The sequence below is a fragment of the Rissa tridactyla genome, chromosome 4, assembly GCF_028500815.1.
Source record: "Rissa tridactyla isolate bRisTri1 chromosome 4, bRisTri1.patW.cur.20221130, whole genome shotgun sequence".
Lineage (NCBI taxonomy): Eukaryota > Metazoa > Chordata > Aves > Charadriiformes > Laridae > Rissa > Rissa tridactyla.
Window position 1 is genome coordinate 2,603,772 of NC_071469.1, and position 16,840 is coordinate 2,620,611.

The 16,840-nt window shown below is 47.7% G+C and overlaps 2 protein-coding genes across 2 annotated transcripts; both read left to right on the forward strand.

Moving 5' to 3' along the window:
- The first annotated feature begins 1,716 nt into the window (after positions 1–1,716).
- On the forward strand, positions 1,717–2,712 carry LOC128908159 (olfactory receptor 5F1-like). The gene has a single exon (XM_054197790.1). It carries the CDS (start codon positions 1,717–1,719, stop codon positions 2,710–2,712), a length of 996 nt encoding a protein of 331 aa, XP_054053765.1.
- Positions 2,713–10,204: 7,492 nt separating this feature from the next.
- On the forward strand, positions 10,205–11,140 carry LOC128908160 (olfactory receptor 1052-like). Its single transcript, XM_054197791.1, has one exon. The coding sequence runs from the start codon at positions 10,205–10,207 to the stop codon at positions 11,138–11,140; it is 936 nt and encodes a 311-aa protein (XP_054053766.1).
- Positions 11,141–16,840: the final 5,700 nt, after the last annotated feature.

Genomic DNA, 16,840 nt, shown 5'->3' on the forward strand with positions numbered 1-16,840 from the left:
AATGGCACCTGAGGGCCAGCAGGACCTAAGGAGAACACCGCCATCTATTTCTTTTCCTGGGAGCAGACTCAAGTATCAAGCCACAGCCATTTAAAAAGGTCCTACAGCATGAAAGTCATAGGAGTCAAAGGGAAAGTCATAAGAGTCAAAGGATTTGGGGTGAAGAAATAGTTTATCACATTTCTAGCTCCCCTTGACAATATTCTGAAAAAGCCTCCTATATGCATCCACGAAAGCTTCAGAGACGCTCCTCCCCAGATACATCCTCACATGTTTATAAATCCTCATTAAAGATGAGAGGCGCTTACCCTTGCAGCCAAGCTAGCGTTTTTGCCGGTGCTTGCAGATGTCTGCATGAATATTCCTATGCTGCTAAGTCTGGACCTGTGACTTCCTTAATAGACTGGTGTTCCTGAGTCTACAGTGAAACCATTTTTCTGTCATATGTAGACGTGTTGTATGTCATATTCTAATCAGGTGTGGAAAGAAGAAAAAGGATAGTCACGTTTCCTGGAGATACAGATAACTACATATTATCGTTAATTCTTTGTACCAGTGAGTATTTCTGTGTGAAGTTTCTGTTCTATTTCACCTGAAGAAGTTCCCCGTTTTAAGAACAAGGGATGCTGTGATTTAGAGTACCACGTGCCTTTTATTTCTGCTGACTGAAATATTTCTTATGGCAGTTTAAGCTCTGACTTTGCTCCCTTTCAAGCTGGAAGCAACCTTCTGTGAGAACACGAGGCGACAGACGAGCCTGTCTCAGATGCGATATCGTAGTCACCTATTTAATTTGTTCTCTGTATCTCTTACAAAGCAGGATGTGTTCCAATATTCACACCATCTCATAATCATGCTCTAGTCTGCAAACAAGGAGGTGCTTGTGCTGAGCTTTGCTTTATGTGTCTATAGGGCCACTAGGTAAATCATTACCATAAGTACTGAGTGATGTTCAACGAAGCAATGCAGGGTAGATGGAAAGATCCTTCAATGCCAAGTCTTCCTAGACTGCTTTGAATTGAGAAAAAGATGGCGGGGAAGGCAGAACCCAGCTAGATCCTAAAAGTGCTAATACTGTTATGGAAATCTATAGGATAAAATTTATAGGAAGGAGGGAGGTCTTTAATTGGACGCTAGATTATATCTCTTTTTATATATCACTAGATAAAGGTGGAAAACCCCAAAATGCACCTGGGGTATACTACCTGCCTGTTGATGACCACAGATTTAATTCTTCTGTGACAGCATTAAAGACCTAATTGTTTTAATGGAGTAGCTTCAGCTAGTGATCTAGACCCCTTTGGTGATATTAGTACCACTAAATAATTTATGTTGAAAGGGTTTCTAGAGATCTGTACTTCACCTCCGCCTGCTCAGGGCTGCGTCCGACAAGCTGACCACCACAGAGGAGGTGTCTTTTGTCTTCAACTTCCAGCTCTTTAGTCTGAGAAGATGGCTTGCAACAATTCAGCTTTTTTGATTAATCAGTGTTAAGCTTAATACTTATATTTTGCTTTTTATGTTAGGTATATGGGAGTAAAACTTAGATTTTGAGTGTGGCAATACAAACTTGCAAATGCTTTTGAACTGCAAAACAGACCCCCCTCAAAAAAATATAATCACGCTCTTCAGAAGGGAGATGCAATTTTGACTAAGTTACAACTTCTTCTTTCTTCCAGGTACACCTCTGCAATCGTTTCTACAATGAAGGATAAGATGCAGAGGGTCAACCTATCAACGGTATCTGAATTTGTTCTCGTAGGCCTTTCTGATGCCCCAGAAGTCTGTTTTCTTCTCTTTGTGCTGTTTTTGATCATTTATTTGGCCACCATGGCGGGCAACATCACAATCCTCGTTGCCATGAGCACAGACACTCGTCTGCACAACCCCATGTACTTCTTCCTTGGCAACTTATCCTTACTGGATATCTTATGTCCCACTATCACTGTGCCGAAGATGCTGGAGGCCTTGTTGCTTGAGAACAAGGTGATTTCGTTCACTGGCTGCATGCTCCAGCTCTTCTTCCTCATTGACGTTGTAGGCACGGAGATTTTTCTCTTGGCTGTGATGGCGTATGACCGTTACGTTGCAATATGTCATCCGCTGCAGTACATGAATATCGTGAGTTTGAAACTCTGCGCTCACCTAGCCATTGGCACCTGGGTAGCAGGATTTCTTAATTCTCTGTTGCACTCATCTTTGATTTTTACGCTCTCTTTTTGTGATTCCAATGAAGTTGACCAATATTACTGTGATATTCCCCCCGTGCTGGCCCTTTCCTGCTCGCCTACTTACAGTAGGGAACTGGTGCTTCTTGTAGTTGCTGGGGTCCTTGGAAGTGCTGCCTTTGTGGTCACTCTCATCTCCTATATCTATATCCTGGTGGCTATCCTGTACATGAAGTCTTCCGAGAGCAGGCACAAAGCTTTCTCCACTTGTGGTTCTCACTTGACGGTAGTATGCCTTTTCTACGGGACCACCATTTGCACGTATGTACGGCCTTCCTCCACCTACTCACCTCATCAGGATAGGGTGGTTTCCATGCTCTATGGAATCCTCACTCCCCTGCTAAACCCCATAATCTACAGTCTGAGGAACAAAGAAGTTAAATGTGCTCTAAGAAGACTGATCAGCCACGTAAGAACCCTTTTAACAAGGCAAGAACATCTCTCTCAGTCTCTGGCGTCCTCTAGAGCCCTAGCAACTGGATAGACGCTGCAGTTTGTGACTGATCTTCTCCAGCTTTATCCACCTAAAAGCTAAATGCTGGAATCAAAACTCCTTCTCTGGGCTCCCGTTGCAGTTAAGAGGGAGAGGTGTGCACCTCCAGAAGGCCAACTGGATGGCACAGTTTTAGGTCATCACAGGAGGAGGTGACTTCAGCTGGTAATGGTTTTTCTCCACTGAGCATGGAGGAAGCTTAGATGAGAGCCTCAGCCTTAGCCGTGGAGGTTGGATGCATATCTTAGAGCGTGGATGCTGGGAATTGGTACTGTAGGTACCCTTAGATATACGTTCTTCTCTACTAAAGCAACTTATAGGGCCAGTGCTTCTTATTGACCACACTGCTCCTGCGGAAAACGTAAGCACCTCCTTTGTGGGAGCTTGACTGGATGGGAGGTTCCTTTGCCATCGTTTGAAGTCATCAGTCTGGGGGTGTTTTCAACCAGCGTGCCGAGAAGCCGACTGCAACACCTGCAGTGCCACCAGGCACAATCTGGCCACCGTTTGCACCGTGTGCCTCAAAACCAGTCTGCCAGGGTGCAAATCAACTCCCGTAAACTGGAGATGCCAGCGATGCCGATGTCTATGCATTAGACAGCTTTCTCAGACTCCTTTTCTGGCCGGTGGGGGCAAAGGGCGGCTCTGCAGTCATGGGCTTTGTGAGGGTTGCACAGTCATGCCCTGGCTTTTCTCAGTGTTGGCGGAGTGAAGGAAGGCTCACAGAGGGTGCTTTAGGTCCGTGTGAGTCCATAACTAGGCAGTGCACTTCATTACGGGCAAAAAGTGAAGGCGTGGCTGGCAAAAAGTTGGAAATGGGTGAGCAGAGAGGGGGAGTGCTGTGCGGACTCCTCTGTGCCTCGTGGCTATGAACCTGGATGTGCATCTTGGATACAAGGCTCTGCGCTGGGGTGATAAACTCCTACAGCTTGAGGTGGACCTCCGGCTGTGTTAAAGCGCTGTGCCACGTCATTCCAGCTGTTGTGCCCGGTGCTAAATAACTGATGTGACTTTGTTGTTTGCACACTACTCCTGACTAAAACCACATGTCAAGGATGTCGGTCTTACTGGCCTTTTTTTTTTTTGGTTGCTTTCTTGGTGTAAAGGATAAGCTGATGACTTTCATGCAGGAACAAATGCACATTCTTAATACTAAACCAGTGGAAATAATTTAAAATTCATCCATTCTCAGCTGCTGGTCGTGTTGACAATGGGTTCAAAAGTCAACAGTAATGACCAAAGAGCTTTTCCCTGGGGTAATACATTCTGGATTTTCTGGGGCTTTCTTTTGTGCGTTTGTTTTAAAGTATATTTCACCACCTTGAGCAAATGCACGTAAGCCCATCCAAGACCCCTTAAATTTCAAAGCTGAGCATTAAGAAGTTGGTAAGGCCATCCATGTAGCTGTGATGCTGCAGAGCTTCCCTCCAATTTCTTTGCCCTGACCTACAGTAAGGTTGGGGTTCCGTTCCCTAAGCACAAGTTCCAATGGCATGTGAGGTGACCCAAGGTATCTTTCCTGGTCCATAGTTCCTACTCCATAAAAAGTACAGGCTACATAGAGTCACGTTTCATTTCCATCAACTGAGTGAAAAGATCAGCAGTCCTCTACTGCCAAATAGGGGCTATTTACCTGCTAGGAGCGGAGCAGCAGATGTTCGCGCAGGGTTTCCTGTGATTCTTGAGCTATGACAGTGGAAACCATAAAAAAACCAAGCCATGTATTCCAAAGCCATCTGACAAATCGCAAGACGTGCATCAATGCGGACAAGGTGACAGTCTGCACTTCAAAACACGCGTGCAGAAAACTCGGTGTAGGCTGGAGCACTGTTCTGCTTCTGGGGTCAGTTACCTGCTCTGCAGGGCCCCCAAAACTACTGCAGATGTCATATGGGGATGGGGAAGGAGCAGCCGTGCCTAGTTTCCTTGTAGATCTAAAGATTCTGGTTGTTAAACCGGGGACCATGAGATCTTGCCCGGGAGGCATTTCCCTTTTACACCTCACTAGCTTTTTGAGCGTTTGCTGTTGACCTGGACAGGCTGGAGAGTTGGGCGGAGAGGAACCTTATTAAATTCAACAGGGGCAAGTGCAGGGTGCTGCACCTGGGGAGGAATAACCCCCTGCACCAGGACAAGTTGGGGGTGACCTGCTGGAGAGCAGCTCGGTGGGAAGAGACCTGGGAGTCCTGGGGGACAACAGGATGCCCATGAGCCAGCAGTGTGCCCTCGTGGCCAAGAAGGCCAATGGCATCCTGGGGGGCATCAAGAAGAGTGTGGCCAGCAGGTGGAGGGAGGTCATCCTCCCACTCTGCTCTGCCCTGGGGAGGGCACAGCTGGAGTACTGTGTCCAGTTCTGGGCTCCCCGGGTCAAGAGGGACAGGGAACTGCTGGAGAGGGGACAGCAAAGGGCCACCAAGATGCTGAGGGGACTGGAACACCTCTCTGATGAAGAAAGGCTGAGGGATTTGGGTCTCTTCAGTCTGGAAAAGAGATGACTGAGGGGGGACCTTATCAACACTTATAAATACTGAAAGGGGGGTGTCAGGAGGATGGGGCCAGACTCTTGTCAGTGGTGCCCGGCGACAGGACAAGAGGTAATGGGCACAAACTTGACCATAGGAAGTTCCATCTCAAGACGAGGAGGAACTTCTTTGCTGTGAGGGTGGCAGAGCCCTGGCACAGGCTGCCCAGAGAGGTGGGGGAGTCTCCAACTCTGGAGACATTCAAACCCGCCTGGACGCGTTCCTGTGCCACCTGCTCTGGGTGACCCTGCTCTGGCAGGGGGTTGGAGGGGATGATCTCCAGGGGTCCCTTCCAACCCTACGATTCTATGATCCGTTGGGTAGGAGAGCAGCAATCAGCCATGAGTACCAGTCTGAGGGTTGATGTGTGCCCAGTGGGTTGATGTTGATGTGGCCCGTGTGGATGCCTGGGTGGAACAGGGGACAGACCAGCTCAGCGAGTGTAGACGTGAGAGCGACTAGTTGTGTTACGAAAGGAGACTTTCCTAGCTGAGGAAGACCCCAGCCTGCATGGGTTTGGCCGTGAGCAGCAGTGGTGTAGAGGTCCCTGTGGGCGATGCAGGCTGCTGCCCCCATCCATGTCCTCCTGCCAGCAGTCTCCATGCCCTCTTTACCTCCGCTGCTTGGCGTATGGCTCTGAATCTCAGCACTGGTGGGCTTGGGGAGCCATCAAGACCTGCAGACACCATCTGTGCCTGGGGTACCTGCCTGGCTCCTCCACGCTGCCGTTGGCACTGAGGGAAGTGTTCAGGTGCTGCTTGCTTACAGGGAGGTCCAGGGGACGCATCTGCTCGGCAGATGACTTGTGGCACAGGGACCACGGAGCGTGCACTGACTCCTCAGAGCTGTATGCGTACGTGTACGCGGGTAGTGTGTACGTGTACTCCGTGTGCGCGCATCTGCTGGGCTTACATCTTCAGCCTCCTACTGGTTGGACCTGGGGACGTGCAGCAGCAGCTGCCTCACCTCTCTGGGCTGATGGATCCCCCGTGATGTATTTCCCTCTAACAATCACAAAACCAGAAAAGTGAGAATATAACAGCGAATTGCTTACTGTATTTTGATTTGCTTTTTCTTCACTATATACCACTTCAACCGAAAAACGCAGTACAAACAAAAGTACGTTTAACCTAACTGGCCACTGCAAAGATAAACGCTGATTTCCCTAAACTGACCCATTGATAAAGTCACTGTAGTTTATTCTCCAGAAACGCAGGAAGAAAAAGTTCTTCCGATTCAAACCCTTCTACAAAAGTGCGTTGTCTTGTGCTTATTTTTTTTTTCTTGCCAAATTAAGTACAGAAGTAAAATTGCTTATCCTCTGCACATATTATTTCTGATGTTTTCACAAATTCCCCAAACATAAACTTCAGAGAGAAATCCCTGCGCGACGCCCTTGGAGAAATCGCACTCTCTTTTTTTCAGGGGCGCTAGAGAGCCTATGATGACTTATCCCGTGACCATGGGACATCATTGGTTTCATAAAGACTGACACGGAGCCTGGTTTTTGACTTCAGCGTAATAATTGCTGTGGGGGGGTCTGCAAATAACGCGGGAGACCTTTGAAACGAGGGGGGGGGGTGAATTTCTGACACAAAGTCACGCTGCGTGGTTAGGTGTTGACTGTCCTCGGGAGTCTCTGTAACAATTAAATAATTTTGTGCGCGGACAAAATCTTCCGTCAACACCTGCTTGATGATCCTACCTGCCTGTAGTCTCTCTGGGATGGAGGAGGACTGTGAAAAACTGCAGAGGCTCTGATGTAAGGTGGGAAAATTAAGTATCTTATTAAGAACCTAGTGATAAAGAATGCAGCAAAGACGCGAAAGAAGAGGAAAATGACAATGCATATTGAATAACACTTTTACGCATGAATTGACAAGGAGTTTCAGTATCACAGTAGATAATAAACACAACAAATAAGGATTCTTCGTTTAACACTGTGTTTAGCACGTGGCTAAAATTAGCTTTTCCAAAGTTTGTCATTTTGTCTCGTTCCACAGCCCATTTTCAAAATGAAGGGTGACAAAGTTGCTCACCATCATTATTCAGTTCTGAAAGTCTGTCTGAATTGCTGGGATCCAGACAAAAGGCATAAGAGTCTCAAGTTTCAAGTCTGGCTGAAGACTGTGGAGGACTCGAGTGGGTATCAACAGGGTGAGGAACTGAGGGAAGTTTTAAATCATAATTGTTGGAAATACCTGTTCAGGTGCCGATATCTGGGGCCAATCGCCGTTATCAGAATTAGGAGGATCTCGAAAAAGAGGATATGTACGGACAAACGGCAGGCTGCAGACACGCTCCTCAAGTGTATTTCACTGCATCACCCTCAGGAGCTGCAGGAGAAGAGACAGGAATGAAAGAGAGAATAAAGATGACAACGGTAACCTGTAAGAAGGAGTTTTAGTGACTGGTGAGGTTGAATACCCCAAACCTAGTATGCCACCCTTCCCATCCAAAGGCACAAACACCCCTGGGTTCATCGCACCTAGCTTCAATCGGAGGATGTATGGAGAAATGGGGCTTTGTAGGTACCTGTAGGTAGCAAGACATGACCGTTGCTGCTGTAGATGGTGCAGGCAATATTTAACCCCAACACAAAACTGCAAGAGAGTGTAACTTTCTCCCGTTGGCATGGCTGCTCCATCGTCTTGTCTCGCTCCCCCCAGTTAAGTTGTCCTTACTTACTCTGGACCTTCACTTGAGGGTCACATAATATATGAAGGCCACCTGCTCTCACTAAGTATTCTTCATCGGTATTGCTGTTTCAGTGGTTATACCTTAGATCATCCATTCCTTTCCCATATGTGCAGTTCTTTCTCTTCTTGGGAAGCTTAACGGAAATATAGACACCCAAACTTCGTAAGTGTAGCTCCATGCTGTCCGTCGTCCCTCTCATTAAATGCAAGAGGTAAGCAAGTGATAATTGACCTTAAATTACACGCCTCTGTAATGACATGCCTCTGTACTTGGCACTGGTGAGGCCTCACCTCGAGTGCTGTGTCCAGTTCTGGGCCCCTCTGTACAAGAGGGACATTGAAGTGCTGGAGCGTGTCCAGAGGAGAGCTACCAGGCTGGTGAGGGGTCTGGAGACCAGGGCATATGAGGAGAGGCTGAGGGAGCTGGGCATGTTTAGCCTGGAGAAGAGGAGGCTGAGGGGAGACCTCATTGCCCTCTACAACCACCTGAAAGGAGGTTGGAGAGAGGTGGGTGTTGGCCCCTTCTCCCAAGTGAGTAATGACAGGACCAGAGGAAATGGTCTGAAGCTGCGGCAGGGGAGGTTTAGGTTAGATATTAGGAGGAATTACTTTACTGAAAGAGTGGTCAGGCACTGGGACAGCCTGCCCAGGGAGGGGGTTGAGTCACCATCCCTAGAGGTGTTTAAGGAACGTCTAGATGTGGCACTTCAGGGCATGCTCTAGTGGCAGAGATTGTAGGTTGTTTGGTTGGACTCGATGATCTTAAAGGTCCTTTCCAACCATGAAGATTCTGTGATTCTATAAATATCTGAGAGCTTTTCCAGATGGAGAGAATCACCCTGTGGAAGTGTCTGACTCCAGTCTTAGCCAGTGTATTTTCTGATGATGACATCGAGAGCTTCTCAATAAAGACCTTAGTGGGAGTGAAAGATGAGGATTGTATCACACACCGAGTTGGAGGAACGTGTTGGCACTCTATTGGAAAATCCTTTCAAAAGCCTATGAAAATGAGAGCTAAAGGTATGTCTTGGTATACTGAAAGGGGGTTTGGAAGGTATAAAATTGTAGGCAGCTTTGAGGAAGGTTGAACGATGAAAACTTCTTTATAGAGAAGTAATATGTCATTCTGTAAAAACGCTCAGGTTATTCTCACTTGATTGATCCCAGAAGTTTCTGATTAGACATGTTTAATAAAATCCATATTATTTACCTCCAGTTTGTTCTGGATTTGTATTTTCGATGCCTGCTTGAGCAGTTTCGCATCAGCTATGCAAAAGAGACCAAAATCCTGAACTGTAAAGGAAGTAAAGAAGGGGAAAATTGCCTTAAGATCTACCTATTTTGGCAATCCTTGGTCAAAATGTTAAAAGTGAAAGTGGCAATCTTCAGGAGTTATGTTGCGTGTATGATGGTCTGCAGGGAGACAGCTGGGGTTGATGTCCTCTCCCTTTTAGCATCTACAGTGCAAGTGTCATCGTCTGAACAGGTCATCCGCAGGGGTGCCCTCAGAGGGTGAGTCGTCTTATCCCAAGCAAAATGGTTCATAATAGGTCAGAAGAGCCAATTTCGCGTGTTGTCTGGGGGGCTAGACAGCTCATTTATAGCTGTGGTGTGGTGATCCACCACAACTATTGGATGCGTGGTCATCCAAAGCAAGATGGATCTTACTTCTAACGACCAAGGAATCAATGCCAGAAGGAACGACTACACCTCGCCTGTGGATAGATAAAAAGATACCAGTTCCTAGACTAAAACACATACTGTCCTCCAGGATGATAAATTCCAAACTACACTTTCTCTATGCAATGGGACCTTGTGTTAACTGTAGCCCTAAGACGTTTGAAATGAACTAGATGTTTGAAAGCCAGGAAAAATCGTCAGTGTGAACGAGGTTACGCGTTTGCGACTGTGGACAGGATATTTATGAAACACTTCATGTGCCCCGAAGAAATCCTTGTGCAGATATGGGACTTGAAACTGGAAGCGAATCATGGGTCAAAAAAGAGGTTGTGACAAATTGCTTTCTGTCAAGGATTTAAGAAAAAAAACAAAACTTCTAAGAACTGCTGATGTTTCTTCCAGAGATGGCACTGTCATTGCATCATTGCAAGAAAAAAAATCAGCAGTTCTTACGTTTTTTTTCCTTGCCATTTAAATTCGATGATGATATCAACTTTCTACATTGGTATTTACGAATTGGAAATTGCGTCAGGATTTTTTTTTCACCCTCTTCTCTCTACTTCTCCCTGCAGTGATGTAAGAATGGCTGATGAGAACTGTACCGAGGTGACCCAGTTCACCTTCTCGGGACTCACAGAGCACCCGCAACTGAAGCCCGTCCTCTTCGCATTCTTCCTGGGCACGTACCTACTGACGCTAGTCGGAAACCTCGGCCTGATCACTCTGATCAGCGTCAGCCCCCAGCTTCACACCCCCATGTACTTTTTCCTCGGTAACTTGTCCTTCTTAGATGCTTGCTACTCCTCCACCATCAGCCCCAAACTGCTGCTGGACCTTTCAACAAAAACCAAATCCATTTCTTTTGCTGGCTGCCTCACGCAGTTTTATTTCTGTGCTGCTTTTGCCACAGCTGAGGTTTACCTGCTGACTGCCATGGCTTATGACCGCTACGTGGCCATCTCCAAGCCCCTGCTCTATCAGGTTGTCATGTCTCCTGGTGTCTGCAGGAGCCTGGTTGCTGTGTCCTACGTTGCAGGGCTGCTGAATGCCATCGTGCATACAAGCGCCCTGCTCCGGCTGTCCTTCTGCGGTCCCCTGGTCATCAACAACTTCTACTGTGACGTGCCACCGCTGTGTGTTGTGACCTCCACTGACACACGTCTCAATGAGGCTTTAATGTTTGTATTTGTGGGTTTCAACATGATGACCACCAACCTGCTCATCTTCATCTCCTACGCCCGCATCGTGGTGGCCGTGGCCAGGATGGGCTCTGCTGCAGGCAGGCGCAAAGCCTGCTCCACCTGCGCCTCCCACCTGGCGACCATCATCATTTTCTATGTGTCTGCTGCTTTTAATTACATGCAACCCAGTTCATCCAACTCACTGGAAAGCAAGAAAATCGCCTCCATCTTTTACACCATTATAGTCCCCACGCTGAACCCCGTGATTTACAGCCTGAGGAACACGGAGGTGAAGTGTGCCCTAACCAGTTTCATCAGGAGGAAAATGTACTGCTGAAAGACAATCCCACGTTACGTTATTTTCCTTTTTTTCTCTCTCTAAGGAGAATGTTTCATGTAGGTCTCTGAGACTGGTGCCTCCAAAACCATTTGGTGCCTCATATGTTAGGGCTGAAAAATTAATTTCTCTGGTCTCAAACTGTGCCCGCTGACATAGCTACATCAGTCTTGCCTCTAGTACAAAGTGTTCGCCCAGGTACTCTACCTCCCATGCAATGATCGTGATGCCACTGTGCAGAGCAAGGTAAAAAGTAAGTCCATGGGCAAGAGATGCTGACGATCTGGATCTTCACACAGGATCACAGGATGGCGAGAGTTTGATGAGACTGCTGGAGATGACATATTCCAACCACCTGCTCAAAGCCAGGTCAACCAGACAGGCTGCCGAGGAATGTGTCAACTCTGAATATTTTTAAGGATGGAGACCCTACAACCTCTCTGGGTTTCCAGTGCTTGGTCACCTTTACAGGAATAAAGCTTTTTCTTACGTTTAAATGAGGTTTCCTGTATTTCAATTTGTCTTCTCCCTGGGCATCACTGAGAAGAGTTTGTTTCTGTTCTCTTTATTCCCCCCGCAACAGGTATTTGCACTCACTGAGAAGATCCCCCCTGAGCCTTCCCTTCTCCAGGCTGAACTGTCTGAGCTCGCTCCTGGTATGAGATGTTCTAGTCCCTTAATCCCCTTCCCTGCTCCTGTTCCAGCATGTCCTTGTCCTGAGTTGAGAAGCTGAGACCTGGACGCAGCACCCCAGCTGTGGCCTCCCTGACTCGACCTGCTGGTAATGCTTTTCCTAATGCAGCCCAGGAGGCTTTTGACCTCCTTTGCCAAAAGGGCTGGCCCAAGGTCAGCCTGGTCTCCTACTGGACACCCAGCTCATGGTCAGCCTGGTGTCCCACTGGACACCCACGTCCTTCTCTGACCAGATGCTTCCCAGACGGTCACACTCCAGCCTTTCCTGGTGCCTGGGGTTGTTCCTCCTTGGCATTTCCCTTTGTTGAACTCCATGAGGTTCCCCTTGACCCATTTCTCCAGCCTTTCCAGGTCTCTCTGAAGGGCAGCACAACCATTTGGTGCACCAGCCGCTCCTCCCAGTTCTGTATCATCTGGGACCTTGCTGAGGGTGTAGTAGCTGGAATTCCCATGAAAATATTTGCAGCTACTTAGAACCATGACTCTTTTTTGGTTAACCATAACTATTTCTTTCTGTTTTCCATTTTTGTTAAACAGTCTGACTGCAAACCACATTTCCAGAATGCTTGGTGCATATTAGAATCATAGAATCTTCATGGTTGGAAAGGACCTTTGAGATCATCAAGTTCAATGAAACAACCTACAATCTCTGCCACTAGAGCATGCCCTGAAGTGCCACATCTAGACGTTCCTTAAACACCTCTAGGGATGGCGACTCAACCCCCTCCCTGGGCAGGCTGTTCCAGTGCCTGACCACTCTTTCAGTAAAGTAATTCTTCCTAATATCTAACCTAAACCTCCCCTGCCGCAACTTCAGACCATTTCCTCTGGTCCTGTCATTACTCACTTGGGAGAAGAGGCCAACACCCACCTCTCTCCAGCCTCCTTTCAGGTAGTTGTAGAGGGCAATGAGGTCTCCCCTCAGCCTCCTCTTCTCCAAGCTAAACATGCCCAGCTCCCTCATCCTCTCCTCATATGCCCTGGTCTCCAGACCCCTCACCAGCCTGGTAGCTCTCCTCTGGACACGCTCCAGCACTTCCATGTCCCTCTTGTACAGAGGGGCCCAGAACTGATATATTCTCACTGACCGTGAATTTTAATGTACAGTACTAAATGAAGAATACTTTAAAAGCCATCATAAAATATAAAATTTTATTAATTCTGAAAAAATGTATGTTATATATCTGACTATTTCTAGGCTGAATCATAAAATGTTGCACTAACTCATTTGTTGACCACCACTGGCCTCCAGGATAGTAACCGTACAACTTCATACCCTTGAAGTGAACATACTTTTCTGTATATATAAAGAGCTGTATTCTGTATTTATAAAGAGATAAATGAGCTGTTCAAATTCATTTTTTGAGCCTTTCCTTAAAGTAGGTTTTCTTCTCTAGATCATATTAAAGCCAGAGGCACTTTTTCCATTTGCTTAGTGCAACACAGAATATGAAAGAGTGATGGAGTACAAAACCTGGGGCCCTGAGCTGCCGTTCACACTTTTTGTTGCCCCTTGTGCATTGCTTTACATATAGATATTCTGAATTTCATCAGCCATCCTATTGCTCAGCCTCTCCTCGCGCGTGACTCCCCCAGGAGCACCTCAGGGTGCAGACCCCTGCCTTGGGCTCAGTGTTTCTCCACTCTCCCTGTGCTCACGCGGGCTTGCTCCGGTTCGCATCGAGGAGCTCACGCCACGCACCACCCCCCCGGTGATTCAGGCAAGCGCTCCATCCCAAGAGGTTCTCCAGAAGAAATAAGGTGCTAATGTCCCCTTCCCCAGTCTGAAGTGAGAGGTTATGAACTCCTCCAAGCTTGCCAAGAAGTTGGCCTGCGTCAACAGTGAATTCACTAGGATTGACAGCATTTTTCACAGCTTTTAGCATTTTTAATATATTAATGTTATTCAATACCCTATCAGAGTGAGTTGTTTTCAAGCAGCAGCAGGTCTCAGGGAGATGCAAGCCTGCAATGCAGCAGCAGATAGGACTATGTTTTGGCTTCTGTAGGGGAAGGAGATGGAGGGTAAGTGTCGGGATGAGCCTTGGATGGCTGCAGATCAAGCCATGCTTTTACTGATAGATCAGGTTATGGAGGACACCACCTCGCAGACTTCAGCCCCTCAGGCAGCAGAAAGCAACTGAGAACCACCAGCACAGTTAGCATCCATGAACTGGGGTAGTTCGTGTGGGTCAGGACCGTGATGGCAACAATAGGTTGTAGCGAGGTGGGTCTCGGTCACTTCTCCCAAGTAACAAGTGATAGGACAAGAAGAAATGGACTTCAGTTGTGCCAGGGGAGGTTTAGGGTGGATATTAGGAAAAGTTTCTTCACTGAAAGGGTTGTCAAACATTGGAACAGGCTGCCCAGGGCAGTGGTGGAGTCACCATCCCTGGAGGGATTTAAAATCCGGGCAGGCGTGGTGCTGAGGGACATGGGTTAGTGGTGGTTTTGGCAGTGTTAGGTTAATGGTTGGACTTGATGATCTTAAAGGTCCCTTCCAACCTAGATGATTCTATGATTGTAATAGGTTGTAATGGCCCTGATCAGCCTCAGCTGGTGTTTTTGCTTGCCCAGCCACATGCACACTCACCCCCTCCCACGGACTAGGACCCTCCATTCTAGGGGCCCTTCAGGCCATCCCCGCACAGGTGTTTCTGGCTGCACCTGTCTCCTGGATGGACCTTGGACCTGTGCTGTAGATAGTTTTATTCCTGGATGGGCAAATGTATGTACATTATAGCTCATCTCCAGCCATATCGCCTTTTGCTTCTGCCTGGACGCCATGGATGAACCATGAGTCTGGTTCATCATCTGCCATAGCTGTGGCTGTTGATGGACCCCCTTGTGATGTCCCAAGCACTTGTTGGAAAGTGCTGAGTGACTTTTGCCAACCAGAAGTTGTTGGCCAGGGGCAGCTGCTCTCTCAGCTGCTGCTGGTGGGATGCACAGCTCTCTTATCCTTCAAACTCCAGTGGTAACTTCTGTACCAACCCAGTGGAGGACTGGAAAGGTGTATGCCAACCCATAAACTCTCCAACCACCAACTTCAGGGGGTGGTGTAGTTGTGAGAAACTAAACTGCTTTAGAAGTGCTCGTTGCCTTTAACAAAGAGGAAAGTTTCCTTCTCCTCAGTGTCTGTGAAGTTGTGCCCCAGGGGCTCGTTAGGAAGAATGAGGTAGGTTTACTGTGAGCTTTCTAAGAAGGTTACAAGATCATTAGAGGTTTCTTCACCACACCCAGAAGGGCTTGTTAAGCTGATGACTCCTGGGTGGCTGGCCCCCAGGGGATTCCTTCTTTTGGGAAGGGGAGAAGTGTAATTTGTGATGGAAATAGATTTAATGACTTCGCTGATGTTGGAGTTCAGGCCTGCTGAGAGGCTTCCAGTGGGTCACGCTGTGACTATTGCCTCCACCTTCTGCTAAACAAGGCCTCCTATTTGTCTTAAGATTTAAGAAATTGCCTGTTCTCTCTACATGTACAGTTCATATGCATTTGTTTGCCTTCACTAATCAGATATTTTATCTTTGCCTTATCTTCCCTATCTTTCACGCTGGTGGGAAGAGTATTTTTAAAAAAGTAAAGAGTCCTTTAGGTGTGGTAGGAGCTTGGGCTGGTCTAGGAAAAGACCGGTGTCAGGCTCTGGCTACATTTCCCCTTTTCTGGCTTACTCTGCACTAAATATCTTTGCCTTTGTCTTTGTATTTACCTGCTAAAGGCTTCATCTATCCAAGAGCTCACTTACCCTATCCCAAGAGACTCTGCAGGAGGTGTAGTCCTCTCCCAGTACCTAGTCCACCAGGCCGAAACTCCATTCTGGGCTTGCTCAGCTGACGTAATTCAAGGCGCACTAATGCTCCTGGTGGGTGCTGGAGGGTCTTGGTCTGGGCTGGTGCTGAGCAGCAGCAACATCTGTCAGCATAGCACGCCTCTGCTGGGGCTGTGAAGAATGAGTCGTTCACCAAAGTGGCAACACATCCTACCCCAGCGAAGACCTGTGCCAGATGTCAGAACCTAACCCTTCCCTTGGCCACCCTTAGAGGTGGCAGATAGCAGCAGGGGTAGACATCTGGCATGTCACCTTCCCCCAGGGGACGGCGATCGGCCCAAAAACCCAAGCAAGGAGTTTGTGTTTTATATGTTTTATGTTTTACATCTTACACGGCATGAGAGTAAGGTTGTCGTTGAAGATCCAACGCTAATTAAGCTTTCTCCTTTCCCTGCCCTTGCTTGGAATGCAAGAGCCATGGGGCCACGTGCCCTGCTGTGAGCCGCAGGAGAGCCCAGATCTGTCTCTCTGAGGTGGGTTTCTGAGCTCAGACCCACGAATGCCACCTCCAGATGTTGCTGCTTGATGGCAATGTAAAGAGCCAGGGCTGAAGCCATCGCTTAGTTTGGTCCTCCCCTGCGCAGGATGGGTGCAAGCACACTTCTGGTGTGTAGGATGCTGGCTGATGAGTGACATTTGTTCACTAATTGCATCTTCCACAGGGTCAGGATGCACCGATCGCCCTCAAAACACCTTTCTAGTCGCCGCTGCGATCTTGCTTAGGCAGCGACAAGAAGCAGCAATCTTGCTCAAAAAAATCTTCCTTTACTTTCTGCTGGGACTCCACTTTCTGCCCGCTTGCGGAGGAAACGGCGTCAGCGCAAATCCTGCCTAATAAGGTTGTTTGGTTTGTGTGGGCAAACATTAGGGAAAGAATGCGCACCACGGAATTATAATTACGGATTTCTCTATCTGGGATGACCGTTACTTTTAGGTGTGTTGCTAAACCTCAGTCATGCCGGCTGGGGTGGGGAGAGACTGTTTGCAGGCGTGGACGGCTGCAGCTTGCAGCTGTAGAAGCTGAAACTCATCCTGCCTAACTCTGGAGGTCTAAAAACTAATTGTTTAGAATAATGTTAAAACAGGTGTCTAAAAGCCAGTTTTCCTGGACAGACAGAGAGGCAGAGACACAAAACACGCACCAGATCGCAGAGGCCTGTAACAGCTTATTTGTATTT

Bases quoted from the DNA above. Each gene is read 5' to 3' on its own strand.
- LOC128908160 (XM_054197791.1), top strand. From the start codon at position 10,205: ATGGCTGATGAGAACTGTACCGAGGTGACCCAGTTCACCTTCTCGGGA.
- LOC128908159 (XM_054197790.1), top strand. From the start codon at position 1,717: ATGCAGAGGGTCAACCTATCAACGGTATCTGAATTTGTTCTCGTAGGC.